Here is an 18,105-nt window from a genome sequence, read left to right as displayed (position 1 = left end):
TACACTCTTCTGAAATCTTACAATTCCATTCATTTAAAAAAATAATGGATAACCCCAAAACTGGGTTGCCACTTTCACAACCGTGCAACATCATAAGCTCATTGTTATCAACAATAGAAAACATACGATCTAATGATGCCATTCCGACAGTTCTGGCTGTTGGGGGGAAAACTCCAAATAATGATAGTGAGTTTTCTGTCAAAAATTGAATGTTATCAAAGCAATGATAGTTAATTGAAAGTCAACTGCCACACAGGTGGGGGGGGTCTCTAGGGTTCTTGCTGGTGGAACATGTGCACTGATGAAGGAATGGGTGTTTGATCATTATATGACTGAGACTTGATCCTGAAAGCCCTGTAACTGTTCTCACGGTGTCTCAATTAAAAACCATAAAAAAAAACCAGATAAGAACAACAGCTACCTCATATCATACCACAGTTAAAATATATCATAGTGATAATATTTAGTGAACTTTTACAATTTTTGGCACAAAGTGATCAACAATTATTAATTTTAAAGAAAACAGCAGTCCTATTCCACTATGTTTGAGTTTGAACAGAAGAATATAACAAAGGTAATGTAGATCACAACTATTGAGGATCCCAATAAAGAGAAAATAATGTTTCTTTACTTGTTAAGACATTCTGTATGCCATGATTAAATTTTAACAAATTATATTATGATTAAGTTGCTTACTTTTTCCAGGGCATGCATAGTGAACACTGGTCCATCATGTGCTTTAACTGTTTTTACAAGGAAGATATCTCTCCATACACACACATCTCCTGTGGATGTTCCAGAAAAAGCCATCTCCTCAGTCCACCCATACACTGCACACATCATTGTGTCATTTTTCCCCAATGTGCCAACATAGCCTTTTCTTCCAATCAATCCTCCTCCTGGTTCATAAAAATGAGTATTAGGAGAGTACTGTCAAAATGTGTAAAATTAAAAAGCAGTGAAATTTCTATTACTGCATGAATTGAAAGACATTAACAGTAAGGAACACTAAAAAGGAAATGTGTATTTCTCACATCGGTAACTTTGGCAATAATTTCCCAAATTAGATAGTCATATCCATGGCTGCCTTTCAGCCTCACACAAAAAAAGTGTGCTGTGAGGCAAAGAAGATTGCTCAAGTGGCAGAGCACTGCCTGTCAAAAGCAAGGTTCTGAGTTTAATCCCAGGGCACCGTATGGCCCTCCCCACTATCAGAACCAAGGGGTGCAGGCCTAGTAGCCCCATAGTACCAAAAGGTGACTGTGAACACTGTCAGGCCAGTGCACCGAGCTATGAAGTCCACACCCCCTAGCAGAGCATCCCTTGAGGTTCTGAGCATCTCTTAGAGCGACCCCTACGAATATTGTTTTATCAGCCCTCAACTCCTTTTTTACATTTTTAAAAAGACATACTTAAAAATACAAAAAATACATAAAAATTGAAATGGGGCCAGGGATGTGATTCAGTGGCAGAACTGAAACCTCATGTTTGTGCACTGTAACAAAATAAAATAAAAATATTACCAATTTATACAAAATTACTACCATAACCAAAACATGATGCCAAGCCCATATTCTTCTTTTATACCCTACTCTTCTGAATATAATGTTATTTTTATGAACTCATCTTATTACTGATTTATAAATTCTTATGCAACATGAACTATTTTTCATGTTTTAAAATTTTCAATAAAACCACTCTACATTCTCTACTTGCCTTTTTCATTAATTTTTATGAGGTTTTATACATGTTAATTTGTATATCCATAAAACTTTAATAACTGTATAATATTATATTATATAAATGTAATACAGTTCATGCACTTTCCTATTAAATGGGCACTTCAGTTGTTTCCAAGTTTTGCTATAGAAAGCAATCATGTTTTAAATATTCTTGTAAGGGCTGACATTCTCTAAGGATGCTTACAAGTGGTCAAAGGGTATGGCAAAAAAGAACAAGATAAGAATAAGGGAGACAGAATCTGCTGTCAAATTGCTCCCAAGTTGATACTCTAATTCTAACTCCCTACTAATAGTGAAAGGAGTTCCTGTTTCCCACCTTTCAACACTTGGTAATGTCAGACTGCAAGACGTGAAATACCAATTGAATCCTATTGTAGTTTTAATTGGCATTCCTCTATTAATGAGCTTGTCATTCCTCATGTTTTTAATTGGCCATGCATGGCCTACTGATACAGTTTACTCATTGTTCCAACTAAGCTCTTTCATTCTTTTATTCAAGAAGTATATGTGTCAGGAACAAAAATTGAGGGTAGAGCTGTAAACACACCCGACAACAAAATTCTCCATGTTCATGGAGCTTGGTGGCGAGACAATTAATAAAAATGACAAGCAAAACATATAGTAGGTCAGATGATGGTTGGTGCTATGGTGAAAAAGAAAGCATAGAAAGGATAAGCAGGGGCTGAAGGGTAAGGCAAACTTGCCTTATGCACGGCCAACCTGCGTTCAATCCCTGGAACCACATACTTTCCCCCAAGCACAGAGCCAAGGAGTAAGATCTGAGCACAGCCGTGTGGCACACAGACAAACAAGTTCAGAACTTGAAATTTTCACAGCATGTATCAGGGATAGTGGGTAAGATGTTTCCTACTAGTGTCATGCTCAAGTCATCTTTAACTTGGTCTCCAGAGCTTTATGCGGAGGGTTCCACTGCGGGACCAGGAAAGTGGTTGTTTCATTGCCCACATGGAAGGTGAATGCATGGATTAGAAACCCAAATATGAGGAATGCAAGTTGAAATGCACACCCAATGTTTAGCATTTATGCTTCTATAATTCAATGTCACATGTACGGTATACTATAGCTAATCAAATTTGAGGGGAAAATTTAATCGCAAATCTCTTCATTATAAGGGTCTTTCTTTTGTTGTGTGTGTGTGGGGATGGGGAGGCGTTACATCCAGTGGTGTTCAGTAGTGAAATTTAGGGTTTTTTTCTAAGTCAGAACTAATAAGAATTACTCAGTGGACATTTGCAATTTCAAGTGATTAAGATGCAGAAATAAAAGTTTTGTATAAATGAATTTCAAATGTAAAGATACTTATTTTTGGTTTGTTTTTACAGGCCACACATAGTGGCACTCAGGGCTTACTACTGGTCTAATGTTTGGGGATCACTTCTGGCAGTGCTCAGGGAATTAGTGCTCAGGCAGTGCTAGGGGTTGGCCACATGTAAGACAAGCACCTTAACCCTTGTACTATCTTTTTAGCACATTAAAATACTTATCTTGTAAATGTAATATGGCCTTGATGAGTTTGGGACAAAACATTAAATCCAAGTCTGTAAATCAATTCATGGCCTATAAAACTTACAACATAAAAGCTACTTGCACTTAGGAAATGTTTTCACTAAATGTATACTTTTCAGTTTAATGTACTGAGTCGGCACTTTGGATTGGCCCATGGAAACAGATGTGCTGTCAAGGTCTGTATCTTTAGCGGCAGGAAGTTATAAAGGACATAGAGAGGGAAAAGTCTTTACCTCCTGCTATAAGAAAATCACAAATACCTGCTGTGGTGATACTCAAAGGTTATCCCATATCACTTCGTGTATGGGAGACCCATGTTCAATTTCTGTAACCACAGGCTCCCTTGAGCCCCATGCTGAGATAATGGGCATGGTGGAAAAAACAACCCAAACACACACACACACACACACACACACACACACACACGCAAAAATCTCGAATAATCTATTGTCACTACTGCACACTGAGTATTAAAAAGAAACATTTTCAGACCTCAAAAGAATTTTATTCTTCTGAAAATTTGTTCCTTATGAACATTTTTCTTTAAAATTAAAAAATTCAATTATTGTAACCTAGGTCACATATTTACAACAATTTTTAACATTTGGCTGAGGCCCTCCACCAATGTCCTTATGTTCCTGTCAGTCCTCTCATCACTTCCTCCTCCTACTTGCTCCTTAGCTTGGTATTCTCAGTTCTGTGATCCAAGGCCAAGGAGTAATTTGATACTCTCTATTCTCTTTCGTTGTTTCTCTCTGCACCACAGATGAGTGATAACATCCAGTATCCATCCTTTTCCCTCAGTAGTCCATTCTTTTCTAATACATATTTTCATTTCCTATTTTTACATGTTTTAGCTGAAAGGCCTAGGTGGGTCGAAACTGATTGTCGAGTTACCAGAATTTATAAGTTACAGCACAGTAATATTTGCAGAAAAGAATATATTTAAAATAAGGACTTCCTCAGTAACTAATTTACAGTTATAAGTGACTGAGATAACATTCATTTCTGTATTGTTTTATAGCATATAGAGAATATTCACATTTTTTTCATTTTTGGTTTAGTCTAAAAACATGACTAACAGAAGAAAGAAATTAGAATGTAAGCTAGTTAATTTTATAAGTAAAATAATTTTTATGGGATTAGGTGGTTTGGGCCACACCTGGCAGCGCTTGGGGGCCACTATTAGTTCTACTTGGGGATCATTCCTGGCAATGCTGAGAACTGAACCTCGGTCAACAGTATTAAGCCAAGTGCCTTTATTCCTCTACCGTATCTCCAGCTCAGTAAAATACCTTTTAAAATAAAAAAATATCGAGACCCTCCGCGCCTAAAGACTGTGATCCTGAGGTCTCCTAACCCATGTTGGCACCAGAGCAGATTCTTGAAGCCATGCATTTTGACTGTGAACTGAGCTACAACCTCGTGCAGCCCGGGGAGGGATTTTTCCCTTTCCACCCCATTTTTCTGAGCGAAAATGGCGGCAGCAGCAGCGCCCACGTGGTGAGAGCCACCCTCTAAGACCCCTCAACCCGGAGATAGGACTCTCTTTAGTGATGTAGCCTGTAGGTGGTCCTGGGAGGGGGGCGTTCCCAGCCCGCCTTCCGCCCAGAGATGATCTGGAGACGTGACACGAGAAACAGACCCTCCGCGCCTAAAGACTGTGATCCTGAGGTCTCCTAACCCATTTTGGCACCAGAGCGGATTCTTGCAGCCATGCATTTGACTGTGAACTGAGCTAAAATATTAGAAACCCAAAACCCCGCGCGGACTCAAAGTCTTCACTCTCGGCAATGAAGGGAAATTATTAGATGATGCCTATTCAGCAGGCCTGATTGTTGGGGGAAATTTCCAATCAATAATAGTGAGTTCTGTATGGAAATATGGGATGTACTCAAAGTTTATAGAGAATAAAGGGAATATCATTAACTACTTCGATGGAGGGTGGGTGGGAGGGGGGTGTATTGGGGTTCTTGGTGGTGGAACATGTGCACTGGTGAAGGGATGGGGGTTTAATCAGTATTTGACTGTGACTTAAACCTGAAAGCTTTGTAATTTTTTTCATTCTTTTTTTCACGGTGATTCAATAAAATATTTCTTTAAAAAATAAAATTAAATTAAAAATATCGTAGGGATAAATGGGAGAATCACATAAATTCTACATTTGTTCAAAATGTAACAAGAGAGTTGAGAGTCACTTTCAAAAAATTTTATTTTAGATAATTTTAGAGTTTTAGGAAAGTAGCAAAGATTACTCAGAGAGTATTCTATACTCTTCAACCAATTTCCTCCCTTGTTAGCATTGTTGTAGTTATCTGTTAAAGCCAAGAAGCCAACATGTTTGATACACTAAGTGAACTTCAGAATTTCTTTAGATATCACCCACATGTATGCAACTATCTCTTTCCTATTTCAGGATACAATCTAAGATATATCACACAACACATAGCTAAAATAGTAGTAATTATTTAAAACTTCAAAGAAGTTTATAAAAGAAAAACTACTTACCTGCTCTACGCCAAAACTTCATGTGTTTAATTCCAGCTGTAATTAATTTATCAGGCACATAAGGATTCATCTTTACAACAAAAATTTTATCTTTACTTCCTCTGAAACAAATAACAAAATGTTTTAATTCCAAAGAGAAATGACTCCTACAATAATTGTTCCCCCATTCCATACCCTCTCTTGATTACCCAACTGTTGGATATCTGGTCCCCTAGATTCTCAGGTGTGGCCTGCACACGGAAACATTTCACATCTCTTTTTGTGCCATTACTTTATTCACTTAAGTTTATTTTTAAGGAGCCACACTCAATGGTAGTGGGGCACCTACGACCATTCCTGGACCTACTTGGCCATGTGGTACAGGTCTGACAGTTCAAGTGTCTGGCCCAGTGCTATGGTGCTGGGGACCAAGGCCACACCCAGAAGTACTCAGGAGCCTTCAGGGTCATACAAGGCCATGCTTGCAGGGGCATGCAGTGTGAGGTACCAAATCCAGTGCCTCAGACATGCTAGGCATACACTTTACCATGCAAGCTATCTCCCTTGTTCTGTGCCATTATTTTAATAAGTTAACTCTTCCCACTAGAATCCCAAATGAAAGAAACAGTAAGAACGAAACTTTGTTTATACACACCTACGATATGACAGCACACAGGGATTACACGAGTTGTGGCATGAATGAGTTAAAGAAATTTTTTCTAGTACTTGGTTGTAGCTTAATCATTCCGAAAAACACAGTACCTCTTAAACTATCTTCAATTTGGGCATTACATGCTCCAAGTGGGCATTTACCCCCCACATGTTGGGTGGTAGTGGTATGCAGTTACTTTGTATATCAATACTATAAAACTTAACACCATGACAATCCTATTACCTAAATTATAAAAATCAAGAAAGCATTCATCTCTGGCTTTTGGTTTTGTTTTTGGGCTACACTGCACTCTGCACTCAGGAGTCACTCCTGGTGATTCTTGGGGAACCATATGGGACGCTGAGGATAGAACCCAGATTGGCTGCATGCAAGACAAATGCCCTACCACAGTATCTCTCTCTGGCCTCTCATTTCTAATTTTCTTTTTTTTTTTAATTTTTGGGTCACACCTGGCGACGCACAGGAGTTACTCCTGGCTCTGCACTCAGGAATCACCTCTGGCAGTGGTCAAGGGACCATATGGGATGCTGGGAATCGAACCCGGGTTGGCCGCGTGCAAGGCAAACACCCTACCCACTGTGCTATTGCTCCAGCCCTCATTTCTAATTTTCAAAGTCTCATTTTAAGTACATGAAGTTAATAAAATTAGTCTTTTGACATTGTTGATTATTTTCTCCTTTAAGGAAATTGCACACTATGGTATGGCAGTGGAATGATGTGTGCGAGAAACCAATATTAATAGGACTATAAACCATGAAGTCTCAATCATTTTTTAAATGAAGAAACTTCTAATATTCTTATAATTTTGAAATATTTGTTAATTTTAGAAAATTTAGAAAATAAAAAATCTGAATCTTCTATTATAATATTTGTATGCCTGTATCTTCTTTCACCAAATGTATGTACACTTTGTTATACTTTCTACTGTCCAATAGTTTACAATACCTCAAAATTCACTTTTTCTGTACACAGAGATATATTTTGGTTTGTTTTGGTTTGGTTTTAGGGCCACACCTGGAAATGCTCAGAGGTTACCCCTGGTTCTGTGCTCAGGAATTCTGGTGGTACACAGGGAACCATATGGGGATTGAACCTGGGTTGGCTGCATGCAAGGCAAATGCCCTACCTGTGGCACTATCTCTCCAGTCCTTGTACAAAAGATTTAAGCCAATAGTTAACTCCAGAATCATATTATATTTATTTTAAAAAGTAGGTCTAAGTGCCAGGGAGATAGTTCAGATAACTGAATCCTATGCTTTGCTTGCAAGAGGTCCAAGCTTGTTCCAAGTGTACATGGTTCAAATTCTGCTCAGGGCAGTGCCCAAGCACCACCATATGTGACCCTCAAAACATAAAAACAAGATGAGGGGGTTTATAAGGAGTGAATCTGTAAGTGAATTCTGAAATCACTTGTATTTTTTACCAAAACTATACTACTAATTTGAAGTAATAAATAAATAAACTCTCACCTTTATCCTAATAAAGATAAAGATAAAAAGAAACTTTTTAATTTTGTTTTTTAGGGGCGATACCCAGCAGTGCTCAGGGCTTACTCCTGGATCTGTGCTCAGGGATAATCCTGGCGGGCTCAGGGGGCCACATGGAATAACAGGGATAGGACCAGGTCAGCCACATGCAAGGTAGGCACCTATCCACTGTCTTACCTTGGGCCTCTGAATTCAAACTGTTTTAAGTGAAATAGTGTTAAAATCCAAAGTAATTTCAGTATTTTGCCAATGTCATATTAAGCCTTTCTCCTACCTTGTTACTGAGAGCTTCTCTCCTTTCCTCCAGTCCCACAGTACAATGCTGTGGCTATCATCTATTCCAACTGAAGTCAAACGTTTCCCATCAGCTACAAAAATTAATCAGAGAGGCATACTGACAACCATTAGATAAAACATACTTAGTATGTATTCCAAAATCATTTTCCCATATTAAACATTTTACAAAACATGTTAAATTTTAAGAAAATATGAATACAGCTATAATTAGAACCAGAATTTATAGGAGCTGGGGGAGAAGTTTCTCTAAGCCTATAATCTGTAGATATTTTCTCTGAGCTCAGTTTCTCTATCTATCCACCAATTTGGAAACAGGGCAAAGGGGTAAGATAAGAAGGATAAGAAGGAAAGAGACAGAAAATGAGAAGGAAAGGAAAACTTAGAAAACCTTTTTTAAAAATTAAAGTTACCACAATGGCCACTCAACACCTTTACTGCAAACAACAACACCTAATCAGAGAGAGAGAACAGAAGGGAATACCCTGCCATAGTGGCAGTGTGGGGTGGGGGGAGACGGGACTGGGGAGGGTGGGAGAGATGCTGGGTTTACTGGTGGTGGAGAATGGGCACTGGTGAAGGGATGGGTTCTTGAACTTTGTATGGGGTAACATGAGCACAAAAATGTATAAATCTGTAACTGTACCCTCACAGTGATTCACTAATAAAAAATAAATTAAAAAAATTAAAGTTACCATAAAAACTCATGTATAAAAATTAAATGAGAAAAATGTTGGTTATACCTACTTACTGCAATTAATATGTAGTGAATGTCAGCAACTTTAGTTGTTACTATTACCAAACAACAGTTAATAACTGTATTAAGAAACTGGAATTATTTGACTAAGTGATATCAGCCATGCTGATAAGTAAGCATGTGTTAAGAGACATAAAGATTCTAATATAATAAGGCATTTGTTACTCTACCATATATCTTTCAAAAGTCAATTAGTTCACTATAACTACCAGTGGTATTATTTTTGTTGGCTATTTTAGTATGCCACTCAATTTCTTATTTATTAACTTTTAGCAGATTTTTGATTGTACATCTACATTTCCTCCCCTTCCAAATTCTACTACAGATAATTCACTATGGCTTTAGTTCCAGTAGCACTGGAACATACTAATTTACTGGGTTTTGGTTTTAATTTTTTAAAAATTGAATCACCATGAGATACACAGTTACGAAGCTGTTCATGATCTGGCTTCAGTCATAGAACATTCCAACACTCATCCTTCCACCAGTGTTCATTTCCCATCATCAATGTCCCCAGTTTTTCTCCCACCTACCCTGGCCTCCTGCCCCCACCCCTGTCTGTCTAGGCACTTTCACTCTCTCTCTCCCTCTCTCTCTCTATCTATCTCTATCTCTATCTCTTTCTCTCCTTTTAGGCATTATGGTTTTCAATACACATACTAAGAGGTTACCATGGTTGTTCCTTTACCTACCTTCAGCACTCAGTTCTTGTCCACAATGATCGTTTCCAACTATCATTGTATCACTGTCATAGTGGTCCCTTCTCTATCCCAATTCACTTCTCCCCCAGAACTTGAAGCACTCATACGTATGTGGGGTATAAAAAAAACATAATATAAGACTAATACCCAAGGACAGTAGAAACAAGGACCAGGACGATTGGTCCATGGTTGGAAGCTTGCTTCAAATGCTGGGGGAGAAGGCATCTGGGTTAGAGAAGGGACCACTATGACAAAGATAGTTGGAAATGATGACTCTGGATAAGAACTCCATGCTGAAAGGAGGTAAAGTAATAAACATGACATCCTCTAAGTATCTGTTTGTTTTTTGTGGTGCAAAAACTGAACCCAGGGTTTAATACAGAGATGCACTTTACCACTGAGGCCCAGCTCTAATTTACTGCTTATTAATAAAAACTGTAATTATCGGGGCCGGAGCGATAGCACAGCGGGTAGGGCGTTTGCCTTGCACACGGCCGACACAGGTTCGATCCCCGGCATCCCATATGGTCCCCCAAGCACTGCCAGAGGCAATTCCTGAGTGCAAAGCCAGGAATAACCCCTGTGCATTGCTGGGTGTGACCCAAAAAGCCAAAAAAAAAAAACAAAAAAACCTGTAATTATCAATGTAAATTTCTATATCTAGCCCTCTTATTCCTAATCTGCATATTTTCTTTGTGGAAACATAGAAGTTAAAGATTTAAATATGAACTGAAGAGACAACATAATCTAAAAGTTATTTTGATAAGCAAGCTTAGAATTGTCACTTTACTGAAATGTTACTGAACAAGAATCTCAATTTTCACATTACTCGAAACATTTTCCAAATTTAATCTGTGGCTGGAAAACAGTAAATGAAATAAAAATTTGCTCAAAGGAGTTATATCCAACTAGCAGTAACTGAGATAGTTGTGTTTCAAACACATATTTTCTGTTTTTGCTTTTGGGTCACAGCTGGGTGGTGCCCAGGGTTTACTCCTGGCTCTGCACTCAGATGCAGGGGACCATATGGGATGCTGGGGATCAAAACTGGATTGACTGCATGCAAGGCAAGTGCCTTACCTGTTGTACTATCTCCCTGACATCTGCAGACATGTTTTTATTTTAATAAAAATTGATTTTTTTTTTGCTTTTTTGGTCACACCCAGCGATGCACAGGGATTATTCCTGGCTCTGCAATCAGGAATTACCCCTGGCGGTGCTCAGGGGACCATATGGGATGCTGGGAATCGAACCCGGGTCGGCCGCATACAAGGCAAACGCTCTACCCGCTATGCTATTGCTCCAGCCCCAATAAAAATATATTTTAATGAGCATCAAAAAGTACACCCACTTGTACACCTGTATGCCATCCAGTAAATTCACTATCATCACTGTGATCTGTTAGGACAACAATATGCACATTTGATAAAAAATGTAAAGGTCACAGCTAAATAACAAGTTATGCAATACCAGTTTAGATGGAAATTGTCTGAATCATCTCTAAATTTTCATTAGTCTTACTAAGAGAGGAAACAGCCGTACCTGAGAAATCAACAGCACAGATGCCACACTGATGGTAGCCCTTTAATATTGACAATGGTTTAACGGTCTCTGTATCCCACACGTGAATTGAGGGATCCCTACCTACCTAAAAGAGAATTATAAAAGTCATTTCACACAATTAAATGATTTGATATCTCAAGAAGAAACAAAATAGGAAACTTTGATTTTTTTTAAAAAATTAACTTATGTTTTACTAAAGAGCCATGTTTTACAAAGTTATGATAGTTGTGGTTTAGACATACAATATTTCAACATCAATCTCTCCACCAATGTCAATTTCCCTGCACCAACATTCCCAGATTCCCTCTTACACCCCAACCCTCACTCCACCCTCGCCTGTCAACTTGACCCCAGGCACATTACAAAGTTTCAGTGGTTGCCACTTAGATCTCGTTTTCAATTCTTTTGGATCTGTGATTTGAATATATGACTATACCCCTCACTCATATCACTGGTATAACTGAAACCTCGATGCTGGCTCACCCATTACTTCTAGTTACCTTCTTCCACCCTTGATTTCTTTCCTTCTTGGTCTCCTCTCTAAACACTGGGGTTAAGGATGATCTAAGCATCCCCTTTTACTACACTATATTTCCTCATCCAGTATTTTATATTCCACAGGTAAGTGAGACCATCCTAAAAGAGGAAACTTTGTAACCTCTATCATATCTGCTAACATATCTGCTAATATAACAATAAAAAAACAAGGCAGACTGTACATATGACATTTTTTTCTTACAGTTATTTGAAAGCAAATGCAGCAAGGCTTAGAGTTTCTATCTAGAACTACATTTTATCCTATATTGGGGCTGGAGTAATAGTACAGTGGGTAGGGCATTTGCGTTTGATCTCTGACATTATTTATGGTCCTCCTGAGCACCACCAGGAGTAATAATTGCTGAATATAAAGCCAGGGGATAAACCCTGAATATTTCTGGGTGTGGCCCCCAAACCAAAATAAATAAATAAATTGTATCTCATCAATACAGAGAATCTTTTTTTTTTTCTTTTCTTTTGGGGGGATTCACTCCTGGCTCTGCACTCAGGAATTGCCCCTGGCGGTGCTTGGGGGACCATATGGGATGCCAGGAATCGAACCCGGGTTGGCCATGTGCAAGGCAAACGCCCTACCCACTGTGCTATCGCTCCAGCCAATAAAGAGAATCTTGAGCACGTATTACTGGCTGTATTCCTGTATTACTAAGACATTCAGGCAAAATTTGCAAGCCCACTTTTTATAAAAAATTGAATCACTGTGAGTTTCAGTCATATAATGTTCTAATACCCATCCCTTCACCACTTCACCAGTGTACATTTCCCACCACCAGTGTCCCCCAACCTCGCACCGCCCCCTACCCCCACCACCTGGCCCAATATGCCTCTAGGGCATACCCTTTTCTTTTTCTTCTCTCTCTCCTCTCTCTCATTTTCTTTTAGGCACTGTGGTTTGTTACTGCACTGTTTGTTTGTGCACTGTTATTGAAAGGGTATCATGCATATCACTTTACCTCCTTTCAGCACTCAGTTCTTGTCCAGAGTGATCATTTCCAACTATCATTGTCGTAGTGGTCCTTCTCTATCCTAACTGCACTCCTGCTCCTGCTTAGTGGAAAGCTCTAGCATGGACCAGTCCTGCTGGCCCTTGTTTCTATGTCTTTGGGTATTTTCCACATACTATCTTGGGATTTTTTTGTGTCCCACAAATGGATGTAATCATTCTTTGTTTTCCCTCTCCCTCTGACTGATGTCACTCAGCACAATACTCTCCATGTCCACCCATTAAGCTATAATCTTGAGTTAACTTTTTGTTGAGGTTTCTCCCGTGGGATGTCAACAAACTTTTTCTCTTATTAAATTTTCTTTTTATTAAAGAGTCAAGGTAAAATCAAAGATAGGTAAGAGACAAAGCATTCTCTCCCTTCAGTGGGCAAATAGCAGTATCCTGTGGCCTGAGTTCCCTGACATCCCTGAACCCTGGGAGTAAAGCACCAATACTTAAACTGGTTTCATTCTAGTGAGTCAAGAATAATGTACCAACTTCTTGCACACATTGTGCATAACAGTGCTCTCGGAGAGTTCTTTATATCAAATATGAAAGATACATGGAGGCCTGGGAGATAGCTCAGGGGTCAAAGGTTCATGTCTCATGGCGAGGGCCCCGAGTTTGGTCCTCAGCTCCGCCTTCCCCACAAGCACTGATGAATATAGCCCCAAAGGCTCCCCAGCATCCCAGTGGTGGTCCTGGTATTCCCCATTTAAGTGCCATGAATCATCTGCATGGGTTGTTGAGTATCTCAGAGTGGTCCCTGGTCCCCTGGGCACATAGGTCTAACCTATTTGGCCTGATGTTACGTACCTGGCCTGTTGCCACATAGTCTTTCAAAGGATGAATAGCCAGGCAGAGAATATCATCATCATGACCCAGGTAAAAGCGCTGCGTATTTTGCTGTCGATTATAAATGACACCCACTGCTGCCACATGGTATACAATTTCACCAATTTGAGTATAAAACAGATTACTTCGACAATCATAACCTCTGTAACTAAGTACAGAAAAAGGTAACATAAAAATCAGTATTTGTATTTTACATGAACAATTCAAATAAAACAGAAATACAAGTCTTTGTAAGGTTTTATAAATTGTTCTGATTAAAAATAGTTTATTTCAAGCTACATTAAGGAAAAAAGGTGCAGAAAATGTACACAGTACATTACTATTTGTGTGAAAATAGCAGCAATTTATAGCAATTGTCTGCGTCAAAGAAATACAATATAAAAAACAGAACTTCATAAAAGTAATGCATACCCATTTCTCCGCGCCCGCACCCCCAGAATGACTGACGAAGAGGACGGAGCTGCTTGGGACACCGGCAGCCCACCAGCAACCTGCACATCTATCCCACTTCTGAGCACAAAATGGAGAGACGCACCCAAGTGCGCGGCGCGGCTGGCGGGGGATCGAGGGCGGGGAAGTACCGGTCTCCGCCCACATCGGACACTTAAAGAGAGTGCAGCCACGTGGGCTTTCCCATTTCTCCGCGCCCGCACCCCCAGAATGACTGACGAAGAGGACGGAGCTGCTTGGGACACCGGCAGCCCACCAGCAACCTGCAGTATGTGACTTGAGAGTTTCTGCCAGGTCCCCCGAGCGGGGGCCTGGCGTTTCTCTTTTTTTTTTTTCTTTAATCTATCTCTCTTCCCCTCAACCTCTGGGCACAGCACAGCATCTATCCCACTTCTGAGCACAAAATGGAGAGACGTACCCAAGTGCTTGGCGCGGCTGGCGGGGGATCGAGGGCGGGGAAGTACCGGTCTCCGCCCACATCGGACACTTAAAGAGAGTGCAGCCACGTGGGCTTTCCCATTTCTCCGCGCCCGCACCCCCAGAATGACTGACGAAGAGGACGGAGCTGCTTGGGACACCGGCAGCCCACCAGCAACCTGCAGTATGTGACTTGAGAGTTTCCGCCAGGTCCCCCGTGCGGAAATCTCTCTCTCTCTCTCCTTCAACTTTCTCCCTGGACTTTAGACAGAAACCCAAAACCTAATGTCATCTTAGTATCAGCAGTATGTAATGGTTCCTTCTTAATGGGTCGGACTTTTGTGGGTGATCCTAACAAGAATAGTAAGTATTTTGTTGAAATATTGAAGGCAATCAAAATGGTAGCCATCTCTCTAGACTGAACTAAGCTATATCCCCACGCTGGCTGAGAAGAAATATCCTTCTTTCTCGGGAAGAAACGTGGCGTGGTGTCAAACATAGTGTGATGTCCATTAAGCAAACAGACCTGGTGGCGTGGGAATGGGAAATAAGGGGAAAAATTAGGTACATGGACCAGCGGGACGCTGGTGGTATCTCGAGCCGGAGCCGATATCAGCGCAAGAGCTTTGGTTCCAGAAACTGCTTCCAGACACTCTACTAGACTATCAACTAAGCCAGAGCCCCACGCCGGCTGATGACGGGAAATAACCATCCTCTTCGGTTTTTTTTCCCTTTGTCAGACAGCGTGGCGATTACTAAACAGGCGTGAACTCGGTGGCGCGGGGCAAGGGGGAAAAAGAAAAGTTATGTAACAAACAGCAGGACTTAATATCTCTATATGCTTAGTAATGGAGAATTATCAAATGCCTCATTGGCAATAGGACTGTCTTTTTCTTTTTGGGGGGAAACCCCAGCAACGGTAGTGAGTTGTGTGTTGAAACATGGAATGTAATCGAGATAAGCGCAAATGAAGTGAAACCTATCACGTATAAGGGTGGGGACTAGGGAGGTGGGAGGGGGCGGCAGATAGACTGGGGGGGTTGGGAATGTAAGATGGGCACTGGTGAAGGAAGGGGTATTTGAATATTGTATAACTGACATAATCCTGAGAACTTTGTAACCCTCCACTTGGTGATTCAATAAAAAAAAAAAAAAAAAAAAAGTAATGCATATTTTGACACTAGCAGAAAAACATTTTTACTAAATAAATCCTTCTCCAAATTCTTATTATTACTCAGGCAAGAAAATGAGTGCTTGATGAAAAAAGAAAAGAATTGAACTATAAATTTATTGTGGCTGAGATGAAATGTGAGATCTATACTTCCAGATATTCTAAGTGAATCCATAAATGATTTTATTTGAATTAAAAGAAGATAGCCAATTGGCCGGAGCAATAGTAAAGTGGGTAGGGCATTTGCCTTGTACATGAATGACCCGGTTCTAGCTCTGGCATCCCGTATGGTACCCTGAGCACTGCCAGGAGTAATTCCTGAGTGCAGAGCCAGGAGTTAACTCCTGAGCATCGCCTGGTATGACCCAAAAAGCAAAAAATAAAAAAAGAAGATGGACAAAATACTCAGGCCACAGTCATCACAGAATCACTTCAAATTAGATATATTTAGGGGAGATGATAATATCTTACATTTTACTTATTTTCATGTCTTTAATAAGAGATTCATGCCCATAACTACAATACTAAACTTTCATAAGAACTATTTTTAAGCTAGTGAACACATGTATATAATGCTTAGAATATACCAGTGTTCTAAGTCACTTATTTACCTTATCAGATCTCTAAGAAGTAGGTACTATTACCTCCACTTTAAAGATGAGAATGAAAAGATACAGAAAGATTAGGTGGATTGCTCAAATTCACACAGCTAGTTAGTGTAATCAAATTTAAATACATAAGTAAAAAAATATTTTATACCCATGAATAAAGTGCAATCGAATACTATTTCCTGGAGCCCGGTCTCTTCTTTTAAAAGTGCCATCTTTTTGTTTTTCTTTGTATTGCTCTTTAAGCTGAGGTAGATCTTCTTTGTAAACCTTTAAAAAATGTACACAAGTAGACATAATATTAGAGTATATACCAATAAAAATGTTCACACTCTCCTATACAATATGGTTACCACTAATTTGATCACTAAATTTTTTGAATAGTCTCAAGTAGGAATGTCCTTTATGAAATTTACTTCTTTGGAACGAATAAATTGATACACGCTTTCTATACAATCACCAAAAAAGTCTTATTAGTTTTCCAGGAGATGTCTATGCTTCACTGGAAAATATAGTCTCTAGGTCTTGGCCACGGATGAGATTAAATGGTGCCAGGGGCAGTTTGTGGGTGTGACTGCCAAGCTACTGGAAAACTGGGGTCGTGGGGGGTGGAGGCTGAGTCCTGATCCAATCGAGCCTGGGGCTCCCAGTCATGGGTAGTCCCACCTACCTCTGCACTACAGACCCTAACTGCACCTTTTGATCTCTTTTGAGATTTATGGGTCTCTGAAATAAGGCCAATAAATGAGCTTATATAGCTGAGCTGGAGGTGGTTTGTGGGTATGTCTCCCACATACTAACTTTTGGCCGTTTAATTCTTGGTAAACTTGGCCCCAAGTTGTTGGGGTCTGGCCAAAGGCACAGCAGCAATTTTGGGGTATCTGGAAGTCTGAAGGCATCATCAAGCTGCTGATGCACATGCTCCACAGGTACAGGTTTACCTGCTGGTGGCACCATACCCCCTGCACTGGAGAATATTTTAATGGAAAAATATGAGAGCACATTGTGACAAAATTCTATATGTGAAGGGAGACTTCAAATACATAGTATTATTGTGTACTAATTTTTATGAAAGAATAAGTAAACTTTATTTTTTGTTTATTTTGGGGGCCATACCCAGAGGCGCTCAGGGCTTACTCCTAGATTTATGCTCAGGGATCACTCCTGGAAGGCTTGGGGACCATATGTATTCCCAGGGATCAAACCTGAGTTGGTCACGTGCAAGGCAAATATCTTACATGCTGTATTATCACTTTGGCCCCAAATTTATTTATTTGTTTTGTTTTTTGGAGGGCAGTGGGGTACACCTTACTGTGCTCAGGGCTTACTTGTGGCTCTGTACTCAGGGATCACGCCTGGTGATGCTCAGGGACCATATGCGGTGCTGGGGGTTAAACTTGGGTCAGCTGTGTATGAGGCAAATGCTCTGCCCATTGTACTATTGCTTCAGCACCGTACACAAGTGTACTTTAACTCAAAAAGAGAAAAATGAAATGCTCCACGTTTTTGAAAATATACAATAACCAAACATAAAAACAGATAAATAAACAACAGGGAGAAAGAGAAGAAAATAAACCTTTTTGCAGTGTTTGTGGGAGCATGGGTGGGAGGATATTCAAACTTACCTGCCGACGGTAGGTGAGCTGTGTTTCTTGTTCAATTTCAGAATCCAATTCTGGAACATCAGACAGATCTGAATCTGATTCATCACTATTGGAATCAGCCAGACTCTCTGCAATTTTGAAAATGAAATGTTTCTTAAGATTCATTTGCAAAACACAAGGTACAATTAATGATTAAGAACTCACTATGCCAGTCGACATGGAGACAAAT

At 39.9% G+C, this 18,105-nt stretch overlaps 1 protein-coding gene across 2 annotated transcripts in view; it reads right to left on the bottom strand.

The window, feature by feature from the left end:
• Window positions 1-18,105, bottom strand: part of EML5 (EMAP like 5) — a 169,679-nt gene that overhangs the window by 92,273 nt on the left and 59,301 nt on the right. For both annotated transcript variants that reach the window (XR_008629256.1, XM_055131814.1), the window contains exons 12-18: window positions 17,898-18,004; window positions 16,424-16,542; window positions 13,588-13,774; window positions 11,211-11,316; window positions 8,191-8,284; window positions 5,778-5,878; window positions 697-899 (exon numbers count right to left, since the gene is read on the bottom strand). Coding sequence is in view for 1 of the 2 variants with exons in the window: in XM_055131814.1 (XP_054987789.1) it covers window positions 697-899; window positions 5,778-5,878; window positions 8,191-8,284; window positions 11,211-11,316; window positions 13,588-13,774; window positions 16,424-16,542; window positions 17,898-18,004 (917 nt within the window). In the remaining variant the exon portion in view is untranslated. The remainder of the gene's footprint in view (window positions 1-696; window positions 900-5,777; window positions 5,879-8,190; window positions 8,285-11,210; window positions 11,317-13,587; window positions 13,775-16,423; window positions 16,543-17,897; window positions 18,005-18,105) is intronic.

This window comes from Sorex araneus, chromosome 3, assembly GCF_027595985.1.
Source record: "Sorex araneus isolate mSorAra2 chromosome 3, mSorAra2.pri, whole genome shotgun sequence".
NCBI lineage: Eukaryota > Metazoa > Chordata > Mammalia > Eulipotyphla > Soricidae > Sorex > Sorex araneus.
This window is presented reverse-complemented; position numbering and strand designations above follow the sequence as displayed.